The sequence below is a fragment of the Piliocolobus tephrosceles genome, chromosome 2 (assembly GCF_002776525.5).
Source record: "Piliocolobus tephrosceles isolate RC106 chromosome 2, ASM277652v3, whole genome shotgun sequence".
Classification (NCBI taxonomy): Eukaryota; Metazoa; Chordata; class Mammalia; order Primates; family Cercopithecidae; genus Piliocolobus; species Piliocolobus tephrosceles.
Genome location: NC_045435.1, coordinates 45,976,078 through 46,000,695, shown reverse-complemented (window position 1 = coordinate 46,000,695; position 24,618 = coordinate 45,976,078). Strand labels below are relative to the sequence as shown.

The following is a 24,618-nucleotide window of genomic DNA, read 5'->3' as shown; positions in this document are numbered from 1 at the left end:
TTAAAAGTAAACAGCCTACCAAGTATTATTCTTTAAAACTAAGCATGGATGTTGATGGCTAACTTTTGCGGCATATAAGCTACAAATAGCAAGTTACTTCTCTTAAGAGTAAGCATGTAAATGAAATCCACAGACTTTAACTCCTTTCTATAAATTATGATTTTAAATTTTCAGAGAAGAATTGCATTTTATTATGGATGTATGTGCCCTTAAAAGCTACAGATACCAAATTTTCCTTGTCCAGGTCTATTCGGATGAATTTTCCCCCTTAATCTGGCCTTAAACTGAAACTCAGCCCTCGAGAGCCAGGGCCTGGGCCAGCAGTAGTTGCTCATGGAACTGGGAAGCAGGGGCCTGCTGGAAAGAATCACTGGATCGCTGCAAAAACTCACATAATCCACAGGTTACTCTCTTTCTTTTTAAAATAAGTTATCAAAATGTTTTAAAAACACTTTATGAGACCATAGTACTCAGTGCCTTTTGTGAGACGGTGGGTCATTTAGCCTTCAGCTTCCCTGTTTTTGATGTAGAGAAAGCTTCTATTTAACTGGCCTCATCCCACAAGATTGTGCGACCTTTCCCTGTTATAGCCTGTCGTGACAATCACGCTATTGAAAGTGGCTTTCTAGTTAAAATGCAATTGGAAACTTGACAGTCTCTAAATGAATTAAAATAAAAAGTTTCCTTTGGGGCTATTTATCTTAACAGCAGTCTAAAAACAAAGTGTGAGCTTAAGAAAAGTATCTTTGGGGGGAGAAAAATGTCAGATTTTTTAATGCCCGGCTATAAATAATTTTGGCATCTTGATATTTATACAAGCAAAATAGAAAAAAATGTTCAACATTTATTGATTGATAGACTGTTAAAATTTAATGTTTGGAATAACATTTGGAAGCAGTAGACTTTACATTTAAAAATGGCTTTTCTTTAGGAAAGTATAATCAGTTATTTTAACGACCATAGCATTCATGGACTCAAATGCTGCTGCCACACACAACTCAAGTGCTGGAATATTTTTCTACAGTCTCTCTGTTCTACGGATTATCTTATAAACCAGTGTTTAACTAGTTTTATAACTGAAAAGCTGCACATTTTTCACAGTACAAGCTGTAGTTTTTACCTGTAGTTTGGACTTCTCTGTTAGAATGCAACTGCATTACCAGCCCTTTTAAAGGCATCTTATCTATCAAAGGAAAATTTGGGTGTTAGATTTTCTTGGGACCGTTTCTGTAACCTTTGCCCTTCACAATATAGAAAATATTGGTTTTGCCATTACATTTTAATGCCAGGTTTAAAACCTGTTGAAAGCTGTAGCTTTATACAGCTTTTTTCTCCCTGTGAAATCACTTTGTTTATGTGATGGCATTTAAAAAATAGCATGTTCTTTTTAAACTGAATTTTATATCTAATCAATGTCTTCAGTCTTGAAGAAGAATTTGCATTGTTGTGTTTGTATATAGAGTATTGCAGTGCATGAATTAGCTTTATGCATTTTATTAAATGCTGTTTCAATGTGGCATTATTGTTGTGGCTTAATACTACTACCTAAATGAGGTTTATACTATTAAAAGTGAATTAAAGACTAACATGCATCCTGCTCCTCATTTTTCTTCATGATAGTAGTGACGCCCGGCCCCCAGACAGTACGGCACTCTCCTTTGTGGAGATGAAGCATCCTGGTGGTCCTGTCCCTACAGCTCTCCGGCTCCTACCTTAGCCTTAGCGGCCAAGGGGGATTGGGCCCTCTGTGGTCCACGTGACTTGTTAATACCTTTAGTGGGAAACCCTGGCAGAACAGTCTTTACATCCACCCAGCAGGGCAGCTCCTTGGTGTGGAGGTAGGGAAGCCACACAGATGTTTCTGGAGCAGAGCACAGTTAGGCTGCTGGACCACGAGATGCCATTACAGACAGGCCTTAAACTGACAAGCTTGTTCTTTAAGGATACGTGCTATCAAGAGTAAACATAAGCTCCAGAAGTTTCAAAAGTTAGAACATACTCATTATGTCATCTGACCTCTCATGTTCCAGGTGAAAATTCTGAGGTCCAAAGTCTGATGCACAACAGAACTCACTGGCAGCCAGATAGGGCCTCACTTCACCCAGGCTGGAGTGCAGTGGTACAGTCATGGCTTACCGCAGCCTCAACCTCCTGGACTCAAGCGATCCTCCTGCCTCAGCCTCCTGAGTAACTGGGACCACAGCAGATACAGGTTTAGATGGTGCTGCCAGTTAGTGCCTCAAAGAGAATAAAAGTGGTCACTTCAGAAAAATAAGGCTGTGAACACTGCTTGTGCAAATAAAATTAAGAACATGTATCAATTATAAAATCTTCATATTTTCTCTAATTTTCTCCCATTTCTGTATATTTTAAACCCATCTTTCATCACTACTAAACAAAATAGGGAAAGACAAAGGTTTAAGGAGAAACTATGCAGCATCAAGTAGCCTACAGGGGACAAAAAGAGAAAATAATGTTATTATTTCCACAAATTATGTGCTGCCTGTGAAGCTGGCCACACAAGCAGTAACTGCACCACAGGAATGCTGCTGTCTCCACACATGTCCCTGCTGGGTCTGGGTTGTCTACCTTACTGCCCATCACGCCTGTGTCAAGCCTGAACTCAAACCCTAGTTTTCTGTCCCATTAGGGACCAGACATTTATTCTGTCTAAAGAAGGGTCACCACTCCTTTGGTTTAGGACATTCCTGCTGGTGAGTAGCCTCTTTGGGCCCTAGAGGGAAGGAATACTCTCATAAGGCTTTCTGTGTCACTAGCTGTGGAGACCTAAACTGCAGATGAAAGCCAAAAGGAACTAGGTGCTTTCTAAAGAGCCCTTGCAGCCAAGTAGAATGCCCAGGCAGCTAGTGGCAAGGTCAAGACTTCAGTCAGTTGGGTGGGGAACTGAAACCAGCAGACATGGGAGGGCTCTCCGTGGAGGAGAGCTTTTTCCACCCAGCCAAAATGCTGATGGCAGAGATTGCAATTAAACACTCCCTTTGTAAGTCTGTGGTCACTCAAGGAACACCTGTCCGTTATACATCAGTCTCTGCCCACCTTCCCCTCCCACCCCTGACAAGCCGTCACCCCGAACACAGGTCTGGTACAGAATCAAACGAGCATCACATGTAAAAGACCCAAATCTGCTCAATTTAATGTGATAATCTCCAACAGTTAATGAAACACATTGTAGTATGACATCATTTCACCAGGCGGCTAGTTCATGTGGCAGAAAAGGTAGCCTTTTCCCCATTTTACAGACAAAACCAGTTACAGACCCAGAAAGCTTTAAGACTTGGTCAAGGCCCTAGTAGGTAGAGGAATGAAAACTTCGGTTCTGCTCTTCCAAGCACCACCGTCCTTTTTTAATTCTTTTAACCACTGCCACCTTGTATCAGATACAAGTCAAGTCTCCTTGGCTGAGCTTCTAGGGGGCCATGGTCCAACTGGTCCTTCACTTTATAATTAAACCTATTTTAAAAATTGTTTTTCTTGAGACAGTCTTGCTCTGTGGCCCAGGCTGGAGTGCAGTAGCACATGATCATGATTCACTGAAGCCTTGACCTTCCAAGCTCAAGAGAGCCTCCCACCGCAGCTTCCCAAATAGCTGGGACTATAGACGCGTTAACACCGCACCCAGCTAATTTTTGTATTTTTTGTAGAGACAAGGTCTTGCCATGTTGCCCAGGCTGGTCTCGAACTCCTGGGCTCAGCTGATCTACGCACATCAGCCTCCCAAAGTGCTGGGATTACAGGCATGAGCCACCACACCCAGCCTTGCTAAACCTATTGTTAAGGTGACCCTAGAGGGCTCTGCTGTCTTCTGGAGGCTGAAACATCCACTTTAGCATAACTACAGTGACAGTAACATCAGTGTCCTATGAGGAAAGAACAAGGAAGGTGCTCAGTAATGCAGCACTCCCGCCTCCAGAGCTTGGTAAGCAGGGCCTGAGGGAGCCAGCAGAGCCAGGTGACCAGTTATAGACACCATCCCCCCGGAAGGCCCCGACGTGGCCACCAGGTGGTGTCTCTTCCTTTCCTCCAAGGCCTACAAACCTCCCTGCTAATGCACACAGTGGCTGGGCCACAGGCTGGCAGTCAGCAGGTACGTGCCTGGGTGAGGCTGGCCTGTCAGCCACTGGGGCTCTTCCATCTCTGGCCCATGGCTAGGCTCCCCAGCAGGCAAGGGTCATCAATTATACTTACAAAAGTGAGCGGTGCACAAAGGGTTGCCTTTGGATTTCTGAAAAATGCCCAAGGAACTGAATGGAGGGGTGTCCACACTGCCAACCACAGACAGTGCTAGCCAGACTCAACCATAGCAACCCTTATGTTCTCCAGAGTAGGGCCCAGGGGAAGATTCAAAGCCATTGGAGACCAGTAAAGCGTCACAGGACCAAAACAGGTGTCAACAGGCTGTGGCCTTAACCTCCCAGGCCCAAAGCCTTTCTACTACACAGGCCTTCCTCTTGATAGGACCAGATATACACCAAGCTGCTGTTAGGAAGCGTTTTATTGACCAGCGGAGCAGGGATACTCGTTTAGCAGCTCAGCTTCAGACCCTCCTCTCCCACGTCCTTTTACACAGGTAAGTAAAGTCCTTTTAATGCAGAAGGATTTCCAGAGTCTCCAGGGACAGAACCAGGGGCTTCCCTGGGCCAGAGTAATCCCATTCCAATATTCCCACCGGTCAGACACCATCACCCCAGCCCACAGTGACCGTGGGCCTTAGTCCTGGGCACTGGCTTTCAGAATGGCTTTGTACTTCCCCCTCATCTCCTTGGGTAATGGTACCAGGCTGGGGCAGGGCACCTGCCCTTCCACTTCACAGATGCACTCCCGCAGGCAGTACTTTCGAGGGCCGAAGTTGGCTGGGTGAGAGAGCTCCTTTTTCTTCTCCTCCTCTTCCCTGAGGGTTTCCCTGCCAAACAGCACAGATGGCAACCAAGCATTGGCGACTGAGTGGCAGGCACAGGGCAGTTTCTCAGCCAAGACAGCCCCACCATCCACCAGGGACACCTGGATCTCCTGCCTTCTAACCTGATCCTCAATGCCAAACCCTATCCCTCTCTCCCTGCTGGCCCCTGAGGAGAGGACTGCAGGAAGGCCTGCTGTTGTCCCCTCAGACCACAGGAGCAAGCCTACGCAGTGTGGTCAGCCTATCTGCTGCCACAGGTGGGGCCCACAGCGCTGACAATCACAGGATAAAGGAGCCTGAAAAGACCTCTGTGCGGTTTCTCAAAGACAGACTTCGTCGGCTTCCCTCCCTTTCTGTCTCCTCATTCATGGAAAGAAAGACCTGTCACCAGGAGCTCTGGGGCTAGATATCTACTAGCTCCAAGCTGAGATTCCCAGGAGAGAAGGGTTAGCAGCTGCACAGGGCCACACCACAAGTCAGCTGCATTTCAGCTCCCCGTCCCCTGCAAAAGGGAGAGGTACTTCTCAACACTGTACAGCCAAGGGAGATAAAGCTTACAGAGGTTTAGTGATTTGGTGAACAGCAACATCAGAAAGAACTGATTCTACAGCCCCAGCTCTTGTTAGTGTCTGGGGTTCACTGTCAGAGAATCTTACCTCTCAACACCCTTCCCACACACCCCTTTCTTCCTCAAATTCTCTGGGCTGAGAAGTTCGCTCCTTCCAGGTCAAACCAAAAACTCACTCATTCTTCCCCAAGATTTTTCTGATGTGCTCCATGATCTCCTTATTGCTCTTGGTCTCCACATCCACCAGGACCTGCTCCCCAGAATCTGGAAACAGAAAGCACAGGGCAGAAGAAAAACAGAACGCACAGCACACTCAGCCTCAGAAAGTTGTAATTTGGGACTTGCTTTTAGTGGCAGAAACATTTTAATAATAAAATAGATATATTTGTTTACATAATACATAATACTACCCTTCCTTTTTCCATTTTTCTTTAGACCCGAGCAAGCATAAACTTTAGATACGTAAAAAAGCATGCTATTTTAATAGAAAGACATTCCATGTTTATGGATAGAAAGACCCAATATTCTTAAGACGGCAATTCTCCCCAAACTGATGTACATAGATTCAATCAATCCCTATCAAAATCCCAAGAGGTGTTTTTGTAGAAACTGAGAAGTTAAGCCTAAAATTCATATAGAAATGCAAAGGACCCAAAAGAGCCAAAACAATTCTGAAAAACGAGAAAATAGGAGAACGTTTACTTTCCAATTTCAAATTTACAATAAATTGAAATTACTATAATCGAGACAGCGTGGTACTAATGTAAGAATATGGCTGGGCGCGGTGGTTCAAGCCTGTAATTCCAGCACTTTGGAAGGCTGGGGCGGGCAGATCATGAGGTCAGGAGTTCAAGACCAGCCTGACCAACGTAGTGAAACCCCGTCTCTACTACAAATACAAAAAAATTAGCGGGAGGCAGGAGAATTGCTTGAACCCAGGAGGTGGAGGTTGCACTGAGCGGAGATCGCACCACTGCACTCCAGCCTGGGTGACAGTGCGAGACTCTGTCTCGGAAAAAAAAAAAAAAAAAATAGACATATGCTGTAATGGAACAAAACTGAGTCCAGAAATAAACCCTTATTTATAAGGTCAATTGATTTTCATCAAAGATACCAAGATAATTCAATGAAGAAAGATAATCTTTTCAACAAATGGCACTGGGACAACTGGCTATCTATATGCTAATAAGTGAATTTAGACTTTTACCCACATTAAAATTTTAAAAAGTAAAACTCCAGGAGGCTGAGGCAGGAGAATCGCTTGAACCCTGGAGGCAGAGGTTGCAGTGAGCTGAGATTGTGCCACTGCACTCCAGCCTGGGCAACAGAGCGAGACTCCACCTCAAAAAAAAAATTAAAACTCAAAATGGATTTGAGACCTAAATGTAAGCGCTCAAACGTTTATAAAACTTCTAGAAGAGAACACAGGAGAAAATTGTCATGACCTTACCTAGGCAAATATATTTTGGAGATGACATTAAAAAACATAATCCATAAAAGAAAAAAAAACTCTATAAATTGAAAAATCAAAATTAAAAAAGTTACAGTTCAGAAGACACCATAACCCACAGTCTGGGAGAAAATATGTGTATATCTGATAAAGGACCTAAATCCAGAATATATGAAAAAAAAACCTTACAACTCAGTAAGACAATCCAACTAATAAAATGGGTGAAATATCTTAATGTATTAGTTCATTCTCTCACATTGCTATAAAGAAATGCCTGAGACTGAGCAGTTTATAGAGAAAAGAGGCTTAATTGGCTCATGGTTCTGCAGGATGTACAGGAAGCACAGCAGCTTCTTCTTCTGGGGAGGCCTCAGGAAGCTTCCAATCATGGCAGAAGGCAAAGGGGGAGCAAGAGTCTCACATGGTGGGAGCAGGAGCAAGAGAGAGAAGGGGGAGGTGCCACACACTTTTAAACAGCCAGATCTCAAGAGAACTCACTATCACAACCACAGTACCAAAGGGGATGGTGCTAAACCATTCATGAGAAACCACCCCCATGGTGACCGGACCAGGCCCATCACACCCTACCTCAATATTGGGAATTATAACTGAACATGAGATTTGGGTGGGGACACAGATCCAAACCACATCGCTGAAAAACATGTAACTAAAAATTTTTAAAGGGCTAACAATAAGCACACGAAATGATGAGATCTCAATTAGTCACTAGGAAAATGCAAATTAAAACCACAACAAGATATGCAAATGGCTAAAATTGTAAAAGCACAGACAATATCAAGTGCTAGTGAGGATGCAGAGTAACTGGAACTCTCATACGTTGCGAACAGAAATGCAAAACATTACTGCCACTTTAGCCAGTGAGTGAAGACAAAATAAAAAAGATTGGAAAAGAAGTATAACTGTCTTTATTTGCAGATGACATTATTACAGTGCATGTAGAAAATCCTAAGGAATCTAGAAAATAAAAACTACTGGAAAAAAAGTGAATTTAGGATAGAACACACCTGCACTCAACCTCGGCAACACTGAGACTCCGTCTTTTAAAAAAATTTTTTTTAATGATAAACTGAATTCATCAAAATTAAAATTTCTGCTCTTCAAAAGACACCACTAAGAAAATGAAAAGCAGGCCACGAACAGAGAAAACAGTCATGAGACATTATCTCCGACAAAGGAAATGCACCCCAGAACACATAAAGAACTTGATAAGAAAGCGGCCCGTGTTTTTTTTTTTTTTTTTTTTTTTTTTTGAGGCGGAGTCTCGCCCTGTCGCCCAGGCTGGAGTGCAGTGGCCGGATCTCAGCTCACTGCAAGCTCCGCCTCCTGGGTTTACGCCATTCTCCTGCCTCAGCCTCCCCAGTAGCTGGGACTACAGGCGCCCGCCACCTCGCCCGGCTAGTTTTTTGTATTTTTTTTAGTAGAGACGGGGTTTCACCAGGTTAGCCAGGATGGTCTCGATCTCCTGACCTCGTGATCCGCCCGTCTCAGCCTCCCAAAGTGCTGGGATTACAGGCTTGAGCCACCGCGCCAGGCCCCGTTTTTTTTTTTAATGGAAAAAAGATTCAAACAGACTCTTTACAAAATAAATATCTGAATGGTCAATAAGCACAGGAAAAGAAACTTGGGGGAAATGCAAATTAAAACTCCAATGATATACACCCAACGGAATGGCTAAACTTGAAAAGACAATTTGATGGGCAGAATAATGGTCCCCAGAGATGTCCACGTCCTAACTCCCAGAACCTTACACAGCAAAAGGGGCTCTGCAGATGTGATTCAAGTTAAGGGCCTTGAGTTGGGGAGAGGATCCTGGATCATCCAACGGGCCCAGGTTAACCCCATGTGTCCTTACAACTGCAGCACCTGACCTGACTGTGGTCAGAGGGAGATGGAAGGATGGAGGGACGGCTGCATATGCAAGGTTGCTGGCTTTGAAGATGGTAGAATGAGGCCACAAGCCAAAGAATGTGGACAGGCACTGGAGTCTAAGAAACTCAAGGACGTGGGTTCACCTCAAGCCTCCAGAAAGGAAGGCTCTGCTGACACTGGTTCCAGCCCATGCTGAACTTCTAACCCACAGATCTGCAAGATCATACGTTTGTGTGAAGCCACCAAGTTGGTGGTTAATTGTTAAGCAGCCCTGGGACATTAATACAACAATACTAGCGTGAGCAAGGACATGCAGCTGCTGGAACTCCACCCCGTGACTGGAGTGCAACACGGCACAATTGCTTTGGAAAGGCGGTGCCTGAGAACCTTCAATACACAGCTGCTCTGTGACCCGGCAGTTGCACTCAGGTATACCCCCGGGAAGCCTGAATGCCTCTGTCCACAGAGACCTGCGCAGCCTACACACACCTTTACTGTAGCTTTCTTCTTGGTAGCCAGGAGGCCGCCGCTCAAACCTCCCTTCAAGTAAGGACCTCCCAGGAGGAGCCGCTGAGCTGACAGCCCTATGGAGTACTGCTGGGATCTGCGCAGCACTGGGGCAGCCCGTACTCTCCCTGGCCAGGGCCTAGTGTCTGGCCTTCAGTACCCAACACAAGGCTAGAATGTCCCGCTGCGCTGGCCAACACTCCCACAGCTGCATCCTCATCTGTGGTTCTGGCGACCTTCCCTGCCCGGCCTCCTCACTCTCCCGGTTTCTTTCAAGGTCTTCTCTCTCATAAATGTCATACTTCTAACTCTCTCAGCATCTTACAAAAACCTAAAGAGTCATCAACAGGCGAGCGGACACACTGCGGTACATTCACTGAATGGAATACCACCCAGCCAGAAACAGGAAAAACCACGAAACATGTAACATGGGTGAATCTCAAAACATGAGTAAAAGACACCAGGTACAAGGGAACACATACTGTGAGATTCTAGTTACATGACATTCTAAAACAAAATGCATCTATAGTGAAAGAAGGGATAACGGGTTGCCTCTGGTGGAAGGGAAATTAACTAGAAAGTGGCACTAAGGAACTTCCTGCAGTCCTGGGGCATTCTGCATCTTGGGGCATGTACATAAGTGTACAGGTATATAACAACGGCCAGTACCCGTCCAGCTGCATGTGCTACTTGGGTGTGCCATTACCAGCACACTGAGGTAAATTACACCTCAATAAAGTTGGTTTTAAAAACAGAAGCAAAGCTCACGTGCACAAACTGCCACAGGGCCACCCTTCTAACCTTGCCTGTTGTCCTGTTTCTCACAGCACTAATCTTTTTTTTTTTTTTTTTAAGCCAGGGTCTCACTCTGTTGCCCAGGCTGGTGGCAGTGGTGCAATCTTGGCTCACTGCAACCTCTGCCTCCCAGGCTCAAGCAATCCTCCTGCCTCAGCCCCCCAGGTAGCTGGGACCACAGGCATATGCCACCACACCAGCTAAATATTTTTTTGTAGAGATGGGGTTTCACCATGTGGCCCATATTGGTCTCGAACTCCTGAGCTCAAGAGATCCATCTGCTTTAGCCTCCCAAAGTGCTGGAATTGCAGGGGTGAGCCACTGCACCGCCAGGTCCACAGCACTAATTTTTTTTTTTTGAGACAGAGTCTCGCTCTGCTGCCCAGGCTGGAGTGCAGTGGCACGATCTCAGCTCACTGCAAGCTCCGCCTCCCAGGTTCACGCCGTTCTCCTGTCTCAGCCTCCCGAGTAGCTGGGACTACAGGTGCCCACCACCTCGCCTGGCTAATTGTTTTGTATTTTTAGTAGAGACAGGGTTTCACCGTGTTAGCCAGGATGGTCTCAATCTCCTGACCTCGTGATCCACCCTCCTTGGCCTCCCAAAGTGCTGGGATTATAGGCGTGAGCCACCACGCTTGGCCCTAATCTTTTGTTAAAATTACTTGTTCATTCTCTGTCTCCCTCTGCTGGATATAATCCCAGCCTCCCGACCAGCACCTGGTCCTGGGGAACATGTGTTATATATTTGTGGAATGAATGAAAAAACATGGTCATTTTGTTTCCTGAAGCATTTCCCAACCTACACTTCATTTGATTCTCATAGCCATGTATGGCAGATATTTTGCCTCCAGCTGACAAATTTTAAAATGGGTCTATTACTTGCTCAGGATCAAAGTGTCTGAGAGCTGGGCCAGAACAGCTGCCCTCCTGGTTTTCCAGCATGGAGCCAAACTTAATGGAATAAACATTACTTAGTCCAAACATGAACAGCTGGTCCAAACATGAACAGCATCATGTAAGTGCACACAGTCCTGAGAGGACACACACAGCACTAAGATAGAGGGCTTCTGGGGGCATATGGGAGGTCACTATAGGATGCAGGGAAGACTTCCTAGAAGTAGTGCCCATACTGAGCCCTGAAGGAATTTTTTTTTTTTTTTTTTAGTTAAATAAGCAAATGCAGGCAGAAAGGGGATTTCAGGCCAGAAACAAGCTTGGGCAAAGGCATCACAGCCTGGTGTGACAAGGGACTGTGGAAAAATTACCCCCATGGTGTGAGGCAGAGGATAAGAGATGAGGCTGGAGAGGGAAAGGAGTCCAGACCTCAGTGGCTGCTGAGTGCCTAGGTATGGGGAAGCCAAAGGTGCCAGGAGGCACAGACACACCATGACAGCACGCGCTGCAGCTCGTCCTGACGCTCCCGCAGGAAGGATGCAATCTCTCCAGGAATGTCTGGACAGCCCCTGGACCATGGTGAGGGCCCCACTCACCTAAGTAGAATCGCAGGAAGGGTGATGGCGTCATGTTCTTAAACATCATGATCTGCACCCAAGGGTTTTTGTATTGAATCTGAGGTATGTTGAAAAACACAAATTTCCTGCAAAAGGGAAGAAATGAAACCTATGAAACAGTTTTTAGCCTAAAATTTTATGCATGGGTATTTTTCTAGGGAGAAAGTCCAGTGTTTTCATCAGATTCTCAGAGGACCCAAAAAGGCTGCAAAAAACAACTCGCAGGGATCCTCTTAGAAGATTCCCTGAATGGCATGGGGACCCCTGGGCAGGCATTTGAGGGCAAAGAAATCTGTATCCCAACCTGCATTGCAAGCTAACCTAACACCAATGCCAAAGCACCACTGAAAATGAAACCAGGAAAGGCACTACGTCGTGATTTGTGTGAAGACATGGTATAAACATGAGTGGCAGTTCATGGAGCTGTAGCATGCTTCCAGGTGTGCACTGTATCTACGTTATACCACAATTTTTCAATAATGAGACCAATGTATTTACACACGGGGGAACAGTTTTACAATTTAGGAGTGGAGGAACACCTTTAAACTTAGAAAATTTAAACATAGATTTGTACTCCAGAGAAAACAAAAGGCCTTGCAAAAAAAAATGCATAATCATAGTATTCTATAATAGGCTCAACTGTGTATAGCATTTACAAAGTAATATTAATCTGAACGCTGAATATCATCCTATACAAAATTTGGAATAATGATACCGGGAGGAGTGGGTGGAAGAGTATGGAGGTTTTGGGGGTGAGAAGTAGCAATGGTGGCGAGAGATGTTCCATAGTGACAAGTCCACAGATAAGGCCTAAAGCAAAAAATCAACAAGTAGCTCTCAGCCAGGTGCAGTGGCTCACACCTGTAATCCCAGCACTTTGGGAAGCCCAGGCAGGAAGACTGCTTGAGCTCAGGAGTTTGAGACCAGCCTGGGCAACATAGGGAGACCCTGTCTCTATAAAAAAAAAAATACTAAAAAATTAGCTGGGCATAATGGTACACGCTGGTGGTCCCAGCTACTTGGGAGGCTGATGCAGGAGGATTGCTTAAGCCTAGGAGTTTGAGGTTGCAGTGAGCCAGTGAGCTGTGATTGCACCACATTCCAGCCTAGGCGACAGAGTAAGGTCCTATCTCAAATAAACAAACAAAAAAGTGGCTCTCTGAGGATGTTATTAACTATATGGGTATAAGACTCAAATTAAATAGTTAAGCCTTGAAAACTGCTGCCTCTAGTGGAGGAATGGAGGCCTTGGAGACCCCCACAGCACACAGGCCTGGGAGCTCAAAGGCTGAATTCACCTTCCGGGGCATAGGAAGCCTCTGATCAGTTTCCGCCCCACTGCAGAGTATCCCAGCGTCACAGAACTTTTTACAAATAAACCAGGACACAGCCAGGTGAGACCGTCCCATACTTTAAACTACTAGGACAGAAATGCAACAGAGATCTTAAAATGGTTCTTGCTGAAACACAGGAGGAAAGTTAATAATGGCAGGAACCTTCAGTTGGGCACCTGCTGTATATGCCAGACACTTTGCTAGGCACCTGACTCTCCAACCCCAGAAGGTGGGATTTTACAATTAGTAAGGAAACTGAGGTCAGAAGTTAAGTAAACTGCCCCAGGTCTAACTGGGCTGTTAGTCTGGCCTTCCATCACACTGTTCTGTCACCATCAAATTCACCCTGAGGCTTGGGGCCACTTCTTAAGGGTAGAACACCTGGCAGGGGTGAGTAGGGGCTTGGCCCTCAGATACTAAATAAGGCACCTTCCCACTGCCCCCAGCAGGTACCCAAAGACTGGCTGTACCGGTCGCAGGCACTTGGGATGGAGGTAGGTTCCAGTGGGGCAGCTGAAGTGCTGAGGGCACGTGAACAAACAAGGGCTGGGGACTGGGGGAGGAGTGCGGCCAGCCAGAGCAAGGCAGACAGACTCCAACCCACGGGCACAAGATCACAGAGGGCACAGGTGGCACAGGCCAGTCTCTACCACCAGGAACAAAGAAACAGTAAATGGTTCTTTATATCCCATTTACCTAGAGAATATTAAAATATTTGAGAATGTAAGAGGCTCACAGGCTTATTTTGATTGGCTGACCATTTAAAAGCCAGAGATTTACATAAAAATCTGGATTTCAGCTTCTTGACAAATCATAAATTCTCCACGGAGCCCACAGTGCCAAACAGTGAAGGGCCCTCTGGATAGGGCAAGTGCTCTCCAGCTCGCTGCGGGCCGCACCGAGACCCCACCCCTTCCCATTATCTGCCTGGCAGTTGCCCTGGGACAGAGGTGTGCACAGTTGTGCAGTAGGTTATGAAGGAGTGTCTGGGTGCCCATTCACCCTAAGACCAAGACCAAGTCTTCCAGGAAGCCATCAAGCCAGCTGATTCCAGGCAAGCAAGTCCAAGTTCTCAGATTCACCTGCGCAGAGCAAATGGCTAGGAAGTGGCTTCCGGCTCTCCTGAAGGGCCAGGCAGTGAAGGTCCGTCACCGAGGGGACCATGCCCCACAAGGAGTTGCTCCACGCCTCATTTTGATCCAACATACACCCAGTCTCAAAGTTTCTGCGGGCTAAGGCCGTCTCCTCCATCACTGCTGAACTCCCAGCACACCGCACACAGCCTAGCACTCTGAGAGTACTCAATAAATGTGGACTTCATACCTGCAGAGCCCAAGGCACTGCTTAGGGCGGCCTCAGGGTCAATCCAAACCTTTCACTTGCCGACTGCCATTCAACGAGTCCCTACTCTGTTCCAAGCTGAAAGACATTCTAGGCGTCCCCTAGAGTCCCCTCTAGTCGGGGTAGGGCCTGCTGCTGCACAGCTGACATAATTCCTTCCTTCCTTCCAAACCTTGAGTCCCGAAGGAAGTGCTTTCACTTACTCCTGGCCACACAGCCCGGCTCACCGCTCACTGGCTGCCATGGTGTCTCGGGGAGCCGCAAGTTATTTAACCTCTCTGTGCGCTTCCCCAGCCTTAGAGTGGGGATAAGCTGGGGTTTCTGTAGGCATCAGAAGAGAGAAAGCGCGAGAAGCATTCAGAACTGTGCGAGACATGATCAGTGTTCGCCGCTGTTATTTCTCTCATTTTATTCTCAGATTCGTCCTGGGGCAGGGGTGTCATTCCCGTCACCCCGAAAGGCTCTGCGGCTGCCCCTCCCCAGCGCTTGCCTTGCTGGCCACAGGGGCCAAGGGAACTGGTGGCCTCCCTCGGGTCAGCCTCGCCCACCGCGCCGGAGGAAGGAGATCTAGGAGGGGGGTTCCTGTCCTCCGCCCCGCAAACCTCGTCACGACTGCAGCCGGCCTGGCCGGGGCCCCGCCGTCCGCCTCAGTCTCGACCTCTGTAAAATGGGGGTAACAGCGCCGACCTGGGGGGCCCGCCCCGGGGCTAAGCGGGCGCCCAGCGCGACTAGGGACCTCACGTTACCAGCAAGCTGGCACGAGTAGCAGGTTACGGCTGCCGGGGCTGCGACTGACCTGGCGCCCTCGCCCAGCTCCCCGTGCGTGTTGTAATTCACTGTCATGACCTTCACGGACTCCTTGAACACCACGTTCCCCTGGCTCAGATATTGCAGGGTGCGGCGGATGGGGAAGCGGCCCTTCATGGGCATGGCGGCGACGGTGGCGGGGCCGACCCCACTGCGCGAGCCGAACAGCGACGAGAAGGACTAGCTAGCACCCGGCACGGATCTCACGCCGCTTCTCCCCAGAGCCAGGTTCCACTTCCCGCGCAGACGCACAGGAGAGGTTTCCCGGAGGGCAGCGCACGCCGCGGAGCACCCTGGGACTCGTAGGCGGCCTTCGACCCGGCGCGGCGAAAACCGGTGTGTGCATCTTCGCTTTAGGACTCCTTCCGCTTGGAAGATTTAGGTTTTCGCGTCCTGTAAATTAGTAATTTCCCCATCCAATCACGGGAAAATGTTTTTACATAGGCTAAATTTCAGACATTGCAATAAGAAATAATCAGGAAAACTGAGTTTGGATACCAAATCAGCTGATAACATTCTATTGAATCTAAAGTCCATTTTTCTCCCTAAACATCTCCAGCTTTAACATGAAGAGTTCAAACTGCACTTTCTGACATTGACTTAAACTTCTTAGCAAAAGAAAAAAAAATGGTTTGGGATCAATTGCTTCCTAAGTTCAGCCACTTAACAACTCAGGACCTCAATTTTCTCATAAACAAACTATGGGTGACATGCATTTCTAGGGCCAGGCGAGGTAGCTCCCGCCTGTAAACCCAGCCTTTGGGGAGGCCAAGGCGGGAGGAGCGCTTGAGGTCAGGAATTCGAGACTAGCCTGCCCAATACGGCGAAACCCCATGTTTACCGAAAATACAAAAAATAGCCGGGTGTGGTGGCAGCCCCTGTTGTCCCAGCTACTCAGAAGGCTGAGGTGGGAGGATCGCTTGAACCGGGGAAGCGGGGATTGCAGTGAATCAAGATCGTGCCACTGCACTCTAGCCTGGGCGGCAGAGCAAGACTCCGTCTCAAAAAAGAAAAAAAACTGCATTTCTGAAGTACTCTTGATCTGAAAGTTATTTCTCCTTCTCTTTTGAAGAGTAATTTTGCCAGATTTAGAATTCTAGGTTAGTGCTTTTCCTTTCCCTCCCTCCCTTCCGTCCTGGCTGGAGTGCAATGGTGCTATCTTGGCTCGCCACAACCTCCGCTTCCCAGGTTCAAGCGATTCTCCTGCCTCAGCCTCCTGAGTAGCTGGAATTACAGGCATGCGCCACTACATCCAGCTAATTTTATATTTTCAGTAGAGACGGGGTTTCTCCATGTTGGTCAGGCTGGTCTCGAACTGCTGACCTCAGATGATTCACCCGTCTCAGCTTCCCAAAGTGCTGGGATTACTGGTGTGAGGCACCATGCCCAATCCTGGTGTTTTTCTTTCAACAATGTAAATACTTCACTCCACTCTTTTTTTGCTTGCATGGTTTCAAACAAGTAATTAGCTGTAATTATGTTTATTGGTATGATAGCTTTTTCCTTTAGCTTCTTTTACAATTTTCTCTTGGTGTTTGGTTTACGGGGTTAGAATAAGGTAATGCAGAGCTGTAGATGTTTTGTATTTGTCCTGCTTGTAGTTCTTTGAGCTTCCTGGATCTGTGATTTCGTGTCTGTCATTAATTTTGTAAAGTTCTTAGTCATTTACTGCTTCAGGTATTTTTTCTTCACTCTTTTCTCTTTCTAGTATTCAACTTAAATGCATTTTATGTCTTCTGAAATTGCCTCATAGTTCTTGAATGTTCTGCAGTTTACTGGGGAAATTTCTGTTGACCTATCTTCAAATTCATTGAATCTTTGGCTGTGGACAGTCTACTGATAAGCCCATTAAGGCATTTTTCATTTAAGGTTTTAACTTCTAGCACTTCCTTTTGATTCTTAGGGTGTTTGTTTGTTTGTTTGTTTGTTTTGAGACAAAGTCTCGTTCTGTTGCCCAGGCTGGAGTGCAATGGCGCAATCTCTGCTCACTGCAACCTCCACCTCCTGGGCTCAAGCAATTCTCCTACCTCTGCCTCTTAGCTGGGACTCTAGATGTGTACCACCATGCGTGGCCTTTTTTTTTTTTTTTTTTTTTTTTTTTGAGATGAAGTCTCGCTGTCACCCAGGCTGGAGTGTAATGGCTCCATCTTGGCTCACTGCAACCTCTGCCTCCTGGGCTCAAGTGATTCTCCTGCCTCAGCCTCCTGAGTAACAGACTACAGCTGCCCACCAACACACCCAGCTAATTTTTGTATTTCTAGTAGAGACGGGGTTTTACCATGTTGGCCAGGCTGGTCTTGAACTCCTGACCTCTGGTGATCCACCTGCCTTGGCCTTCCAAAGTGCTGTGATTACAGGCGTGAGCCACTGTGCCCAGTCTTAATTTTTGTATTTTTAGTAGAGACAGGGCTTCACCATGTTAGCCTGGCTGGTCTCAAACTCCTGACCTCAAGTGATCTGCCTGCCTCAGTCTCCCAAAGTGCTGGGATTATAGGTGTGAACCACTGCATCCGGCATGATTCTTAGTTTTCTTATCTCTGTTTACATTACCCATCTCTTCTTGTATGTTGTTTACTTTTACCATTAGACCCTTTAACAGACCACATTTTAAATTTCTTGTCTGATAATTCCAACATGTGAGTGTGGTTCTGATGTTTGCTTTGTTTCATCTGATTGTTGGGGTTTTTTTTCCTTGCCTTTTAGCATGCTTATAATTCTTTTTGTTGAAGGTAGAATATCCACTCTATTGGGCCATAAGAACTGGGGTAATAAGCCTCTAGAATGAGAACTTATGTTAATCTGACTCAGAGTTGAGAGCTGTGTTTAATGTTTGCCATAGCTGTAGGTGTCAGAAGCTTCCAGTTCCTCTAGTGTCTTTGTATTTATCTCCTCTTGCCTTTGGGCTTCCCTGGATATTCCTCCTGAGAGAGTCCATGTCTTGCAGCTCTTCCAGCTGTAACTCACTGTTACTATCCTGGAGTCCTGTTGATATGGTGGAAAACCATGGGGGAGGTGAAGCATTCTATAATCTTATGATTAAATCTCAGCATTTTAGTGAGCTTGTGTCCTTGGGCTGTGACCTACACAAGGTTTTTTCTTTTCTTTTTTTCTTTTGTTTTTTTTGAGGTAGTGTCTTGTTCTATCACCCAGGCTGGAGTGCAGTACAGTGGTACAATCACAGCTCACTGCAGCCTCTACTTCCCAGGCTCAAGCAATTCTCCCACCTCAGTCCCGAGTAGCTTGGACTATGGCACGTGCCACAATGCCTGGTTAATTTTTGTATTTTTTGTAAAGATGAAGTTTCGCTATATTGCCCAGACTGGTCTCCAACTCCTGGGCTCAAGCAATCTGCCCAACTCGGCCTCCCAAAGTGCTGGAATTACAGCTGTCAGCCACCACACTGGCCCACAAGTGTTTCTTAATTCCCCTTTGTACCCCCTTACATGACCCAGGAAGGCTAAAGGGGGCTGGAATGGGAGAAATGCCCTCCTCCAGATGGGATAAGGCTCTGTGAAAAGTGCTTTCCTCTGGGGAATAAGCTTTGTTATGGAGAAGGCTCTGGTTACAAAGATGATTCTCCCTTTCCCGCCAGAGCCACCAGAGGGTCTTTCTCAGTTCTTCACCAAGAGAATCAAGTCGAGTAAAACCCAGGAAAGCGTTGGGGGTGAGGGAGAGTTGCTCACTCCCATGCTAGTCCACACCCAACCTCCAGCAGTTCATCAAAATTACCATTTAAGTTTTCCTACTAGCTATGGCTCCCATGGCTTCTGCTCCAATCAGATCTTGCTGACTCTCTGGACTCACCTCTCTCCAGATTTTGGGATGGCAGTTTGACTTGCACACTCAGCTCTCTAATGGGACCAAGAAAGGCCATTGATTTGGTTTGTCCAACTTTTTCTTGTGGTAAGGATAGGGTAACTTTCAAACTCTATGTATCTGAGCCAAAACCAGAAGTGCTTTCTGAAGTACTTTTACAACTACACTAGGCTTCCTGAAGAGTTACGCACAAGTTTTTCATCTTAAAAGTCCACTGGAGGCAATTACTAGGGATGAAACACCCCATTCCACGTTAGAAACATGGGTATCCACATACAACACAATCTAGGGCAGCTTGGGTTTTGCAGTCAGACAGACCTAGGCTGGAAACCCAGCAGTGCAACCCTAAGCAAGCTTAACTTCACCACTCACTTATTTCTGCATCTGTAAATGGGTTATTGGGAAGACTGAGATAAGCCATGCATAATACTTAGCACTCAGTCTAGCCTATAGTGAGTACTACATATTATACTCTCCTGGTTTAAGAATCTACATAGGCCCCAAGGAGATCTGTTTCACAGACTCAAGTAAAGTCACTATCAGAAACCAGCTCAGCAGCACCCAACCTCATTCCCCATTGCCTTTTTCTGCCCTCTTTGAGCTTGACACAATGGTTGAGCACCCACCACCACCAAACTACCACCTGACCCGGCTACTTGTTACTGAAGGCAAAGTAAGCCAGGCAGATCTGGATTTAAACCCTCATTCCACCACTGACTGGCTGTGTGGCCTAAGCCAGGCTAATCTCTCTTAACTTTTCTGCATCTGGGGTCAGATGAACAGCTGAGTAACTACCTACCTCACAGGCATGCTGGTAGTGCCGATGGAGGGAAATGTGGTCATGCAGGGGTGGTGACTGGCACAGATGGCAGTCACAAGGTTCCTCAGTCTCTGAGCCTCAGTTTCTTCCAGTGTGAAACAGGGATGATAGGATCATTAAGGGATCTACACTATACTTCTGTAAAACTGTTCATTTAACCAGCACTGCAGGAATAACTGGGAATAAGGGCAGAACTGGAACCCGTATCCATCCCCTGTTCAGAGCCCAGTGACCTTCATTTTTTCCAGAGGCCTTAACCAGACAAACAACACAGGTGCTGGAACTATTCTGATACTCAGATGGTTGTCATCAAGCAAGGAGAAGAGATGTCATCTGATGATTCTCACTTGTAACACACGTGCACAGACACACACACCCCCAACCTCTATCTCAGATTTTTATTTTTTTTTAAAAAAGGCTCCAGTACAAGGCCCCAGAATAGTGCATGCAAATCAACAACCCTCAAAGTGACAGTCATTGTCAGATAACAAGCACAATCTGCTACAGTCTGTGACCTGGTAAAGAGACCACCTTTTCATTTTGAGTCCCATCACCAACTATGACGATGTCCAACCTACTGCACAGCTCACAATGACTCAGAGATACATTTTAGTATCTGAACAGCAAAGACATATTGAGCTGCAAGTACAATGAGTAAGTATCCTTAGTGTATTAGACAGGGGGAAATACAAACAAGGCATAAAAGGGAAAAGCCAACTTCATCTGATGCCTGAATCCCTAAGTCTCTTCCATCTTTTCTCATGATCTGTGTTTAGGGAGATCTGCTATGCCTTATCAAGACCTTGCTCATTTGGTGATGAGATGGGGCTATTTGCCTTGGAAGACTAAAGGAAGGGTGAATATTCACATGAGGTAAGAACTTGAAGTTGTGGTTATAATACATAGGCCAAGTTTTCCCTGCTATCAACCCATCTCTGTAACTCCAACTTTGTGCCTGCATGAATTCTGCGACATGGTACAGCTGATGGGTAGAGAATTCTAACTCCTGTGATGTATATATTTACAGGAGAAGATAATCATGGAAGAATTAAATGGAAGAATTCATAGAAGAATACAGCTATGGATAAACTTAATCAAAAGAACATGATTTTAGTTTGGTTTAGTATATTCAATGAGTCAGTTTTGTTTGTTTTTCGTGAGATGGAGTCTTGCTCTTGTCACCCAGGCTGGAGTGCAGTGGTGCAATCTTGGCTCACTGCAACCTCCGCCTCCTAGGTTCAAGCAATTCTCGTGCCTCAGCCTCCCTGAGTAGCTGGGATTACAGGCGTCTGCCACCACGCCTAGCTGATTTTTGTATTTTTAGTAGAGACGAGTTTTCACCGTGTTGGCCATGCTGGTCTCAAATTCCTGACCTCAGGTGATCCACCCGCCTCGGCTTCCCAAAGTGCTGGAATTACAGGCATGAGCCACTGCGCCCAGCCGGGCCTTTAAAAATAGGTTTAAAAAATGTTTCTTGTGTGTTTCTCAATGCTTTTAGTTACTTACAGATTGTTACCTGAGGTGATTTGAGGGAAGGGGTATGTTTAGTGAATTAGTGTTAATCAAAATCACTAGCTAATTAAAAGAGAAATGTTCTCACAAGAAAAATAATTATGATGGAAAGCAGCAATTAGCTACTGAAACTACCTGCTTTTCAGTTCATCCTCTTTTCAGAGAAATGAGAGCCTAAGCAGGGAGGAGCCTACTGGCCATCTGGGAAACCCTCTGGAGTAACAGAGAAATGTCATGGGCCTCAGGGAAGAAAAGAGGCCTGTACCAGGCAACATCTTAGATGCCTGGTTGCCAACTTCTCAAAACAACCCATAACCACCAGCAGGGCTGGTAACTGGCTGACATTCGTTAACCCACTCATATGGCTGTTTGTGAACAGATCCCAAATGCAAAGGGTCCCCACTCCCCGTCTCCACACCCTATACAAGACCTTTTCATTCAACCAAAAAGATAAGAAATGTGCTACAGAAATGTGAACATCAACAGAAATACAGATTATTTTTTCATCAAGAGAGTTCAAACATTCCCATTATCAAGAGGGGTCTTCACCAGAATGTAACAAAATTAATTTCAGCTCTCACACCAGTAACCAGTGAAAGTATGGCTTAGAGCTAGTTAAAGGGCATAAAGTGACAGTTAAGGGTTATGTGCCTGTAAACCAAAGCACCAGAGCTAAATTAACAATTTCCCTTTCTGGTCTTAATTGACTAATAGTTAAGTACTGTGGTGCTACCAGCACGATCCTGGGTTGTGCTTCTTCAATACTAACACTGGTAATAAAACATCTCATCAGGGCGGGCGAAGTGGCTCACGCCTGTATTCCCAGCACTTTGGGAGGCCAAGGTGGCAGATCACTTGAGGCCAGGAGTTTGAAACCAGCCTGGTCAAAATGGTGAAACCCCACCTCTACTAAAAATACAGAGATTAGCCAGGCATGGTGGTCCACACCTGTAATCCCAGCTATTCAGGTGGCTGAGACACAAGAATCACTTGAACGGGGGAGGCGGAGGTTGCAGTGAGCTGAGATCATGCCACTGCACTCCAGCCTGGGCAACAAAGTGAAACTGTGTCTCAAAAAAAAAAAAATCTCATCAGTGCCCCAGGTCAGAACACAATGAACCAAAAGGGAAGAAGGCTGATCAAATAGCCTTGGAAATTACTTTAATTTAGCTTCTGACTCTGGGAAGCTTCCCTTCTTCTGGTGATGTTTTGCAAAAGCTTCCAGATCACCGATTCCTAAATTAGAGACCAGGCCTTTTAAACAGACCCAGATCAGAGTAACTTTGCCAAAGCTCTGGAGGGAGATTTCTCCAGTGACAGACAATTGTTCCATCAGAACAAGGGTGGAAAAACTCTTCTCACAAGTAATACTAATATCAACCAAAAAGTTAACCACTCTTATTTTCTAAAAAGCTCAGGACCAGATTCACATTGATACCCTGCACTGGCAGCTTAACTTCCTGAAAGAGACAAAAAAACAACTTAAACTGAGAAAATAGACCCTGGTGAAATGTTCCCATCGCCCCACCTTAAAAAGAGGTGCTGGGCTCTCCCGGGTCTAAACTCTCCCCTTCATAGCAGCACTTCCCCCTGCTATTGTACAGACAGGAAGCGCAGAGCAGGGGAGAGGCGGCCCCAGGGGAAATGGAACTCACAGCCTACTAGGGATGGACTTCTGTCAGAGCAGAATATAGCTCAGTGGAATCTATCTTCTCTGTCTTGGCTAAAGAAGGGCTCTATAAAGACTGCCCTATAATACTGCAAAAGGAACCAAGACTAGGCAGTAGCAAATGGACCCAAGAGGTACACAGCAGCCATTTCTGCCCTGGGCCCAACAGAGCTGCATTTAGTTATATCTCGGTAGTAAAAATGTAAAGTCCCTTCAAAAGGGGTAAACCTCCAATTACAAAAGATAGTAATAATAAACAGGAAAAATAGCAAATGAATGCTGATTCTCCCTGTTCTAGTTTCTATTCCATTATTCAACTGTAGTGGAAACACCTCAAAGTGCACAACACAAAACAGCAGATTCCTGCCCCTCACCTGTGTGCATCTGACTTCTCACCCTGCCACCTTCCTCATCCACCCTGCCTGCCCTCTGTCCTGCTCCACTGGCTCCTGCCAGACCCCTGGGCCCAAAGGTGCCCTCTCCACTGCCGGTCAGTCAGTGCCCCCCTTCTGCTTGGCCAGGGTGTGCTTCAGCTCCCGCAGGTTCTCTGTCAGCACCTCTACCTCATCTAGGCGGCCACACTGCTTGGCATCAAAGATGTATGCCTTGATGTTATCGATCTGCTGCAGGAGGAGCTCTTCCTCTATGGGCTCCTCAGCCTCCGGCCCACTGTCACTGTCCATCTCAAAGGGGTTGGTACAGGTGGGTTCCTCAAAGGGGTTGCCAGGAACCAGAGGGCTTGAGGGCCTCTGCTGGGGATGTTCGTCTTCCTCATTGAAGGGGTTAGGAGCTAGGCTGTCTGGCTGAATGAATGGATTCCCTGCCACTGCCTCCTCCTCCTCGTCCTCTTCCTCGAAAGGATTGTACTCTTTCAGCATGCGGGCTGAAGGGTCGAAGGAAACCCCTGCAGCAGGAGGACTAGTAATGCCCACTTCCATGGGGCTGGAGAGGTCTTCCTCATCAAAGGGGTTTAAGGAGGGCCCCTCATGTTGCTGTGGCATGCTGCTCTGGGTTAAGAGCTCCTGGCCAAGGGCTAGGGGCCCAGACCACACTCTGGTGGGCTGTTGAGTTGAGCTAGGTGAAGGGGTCTTGGGAGCTGTGCTGCTTGGAACTGGGGAAGAGCCTAGATCCAAAGCATAAGCAAGGTGGGTGCGAGGCTCTCTGCTGGGCTCCAGCTGAAAAGGGCCGATTTCTCGGAAGTCCAGGGACCGAGTCCGTGTGTGCAGGGATGCCACCCGAAACTGCTCCCTTTCTCGTTCCAACTCCCGTTCACGCAGCATCTGCAGCTGTTCCCGCTGCAGGTCCTCCTCCTCAGCCTGCCTCCGGGACAGCTCAATGGCCTTCTCTGTCTGCTGCTGGTCATACTCGTCCTGCAGCTGCCTCAGGTTCTCCTGCAGGGTGCGCACTTCATCCGTGCGGCCCGCGGCCTTGGCCTGCCTGATGAATGACGTGATGTTGTGGATCTGCTGGAGGAGCGGGTCTGAGTCCTCACTCTGCCCCTGACCTCCTGACAGCGGGAGCCAGCCCTCAGCCTTTCTCAAGGGGGCAGAGCCCCTGCGGAGAGATGCCACCTCCCCGTTGGCTGCTCGAGAAGCCAGGCTACTCTGCCTTTCCTCAAGCCTTCGCTGGGACTCCAGGACAGCCTGGGGAGAGAGCAAAGCAGAGAGAAGAAATAGTCAC

The 24,618-nt window shown here is 46.8% G+C and overlaps 2 protein-coding genes across 9 annotated transcripts in view; both read right to left on the bottom strand.

The window, feature by feature from the left end:
* Positions 1–847: 847 nt before the first annotated feature.
* On the bottom strand, positions 848–15,385 carry MRPS25 (mitochondrial ribosomal protein S25). Its single transcript, XM_023216080.2, has 4 exons — positions 15,111–15,385; positions 11,619–11,725; positions 5,663–5,750; positions 848–4,921 (listed from the first exon to the last, which is right to left on the bottom strand). The coding sequence occupies exons 1-4, from the start codon at positions 15,242–15,244 to the stop codon at positions 4,729–4,731; spliced, it is 522 nt and encodes a 173-aa protein (XP_023071848.1). The 5' UTR covers positions 15,245–15,385; the 3' UTR covers positions 848–4,728.
* Positions 15,386–20,137: 4,752 nt separating this feature from the next.
* Positions 20,138–24,618, bottom strand: part of RBSN (rabenosyn, RAB effector) — a 28,212-nt gene continuing 23,731 nt past the window's right edge. For all 8 annotated transcript variants that reach the window (XM_023216024.2, XM_023216031.2, XM_023216038.2 and 5 more), the window contains one exon: positions 20,138–24,581. In XM_023216024.2, the coding sequence (XP_023071792.2) occupies positions 23,430–24,581 (1,152 nt within the window). In that variant the 3' untranslated portion in view covers positions 20,138–23,429. The remainder of the gene's footprint in view (positions 24,582–24,618) is intronic.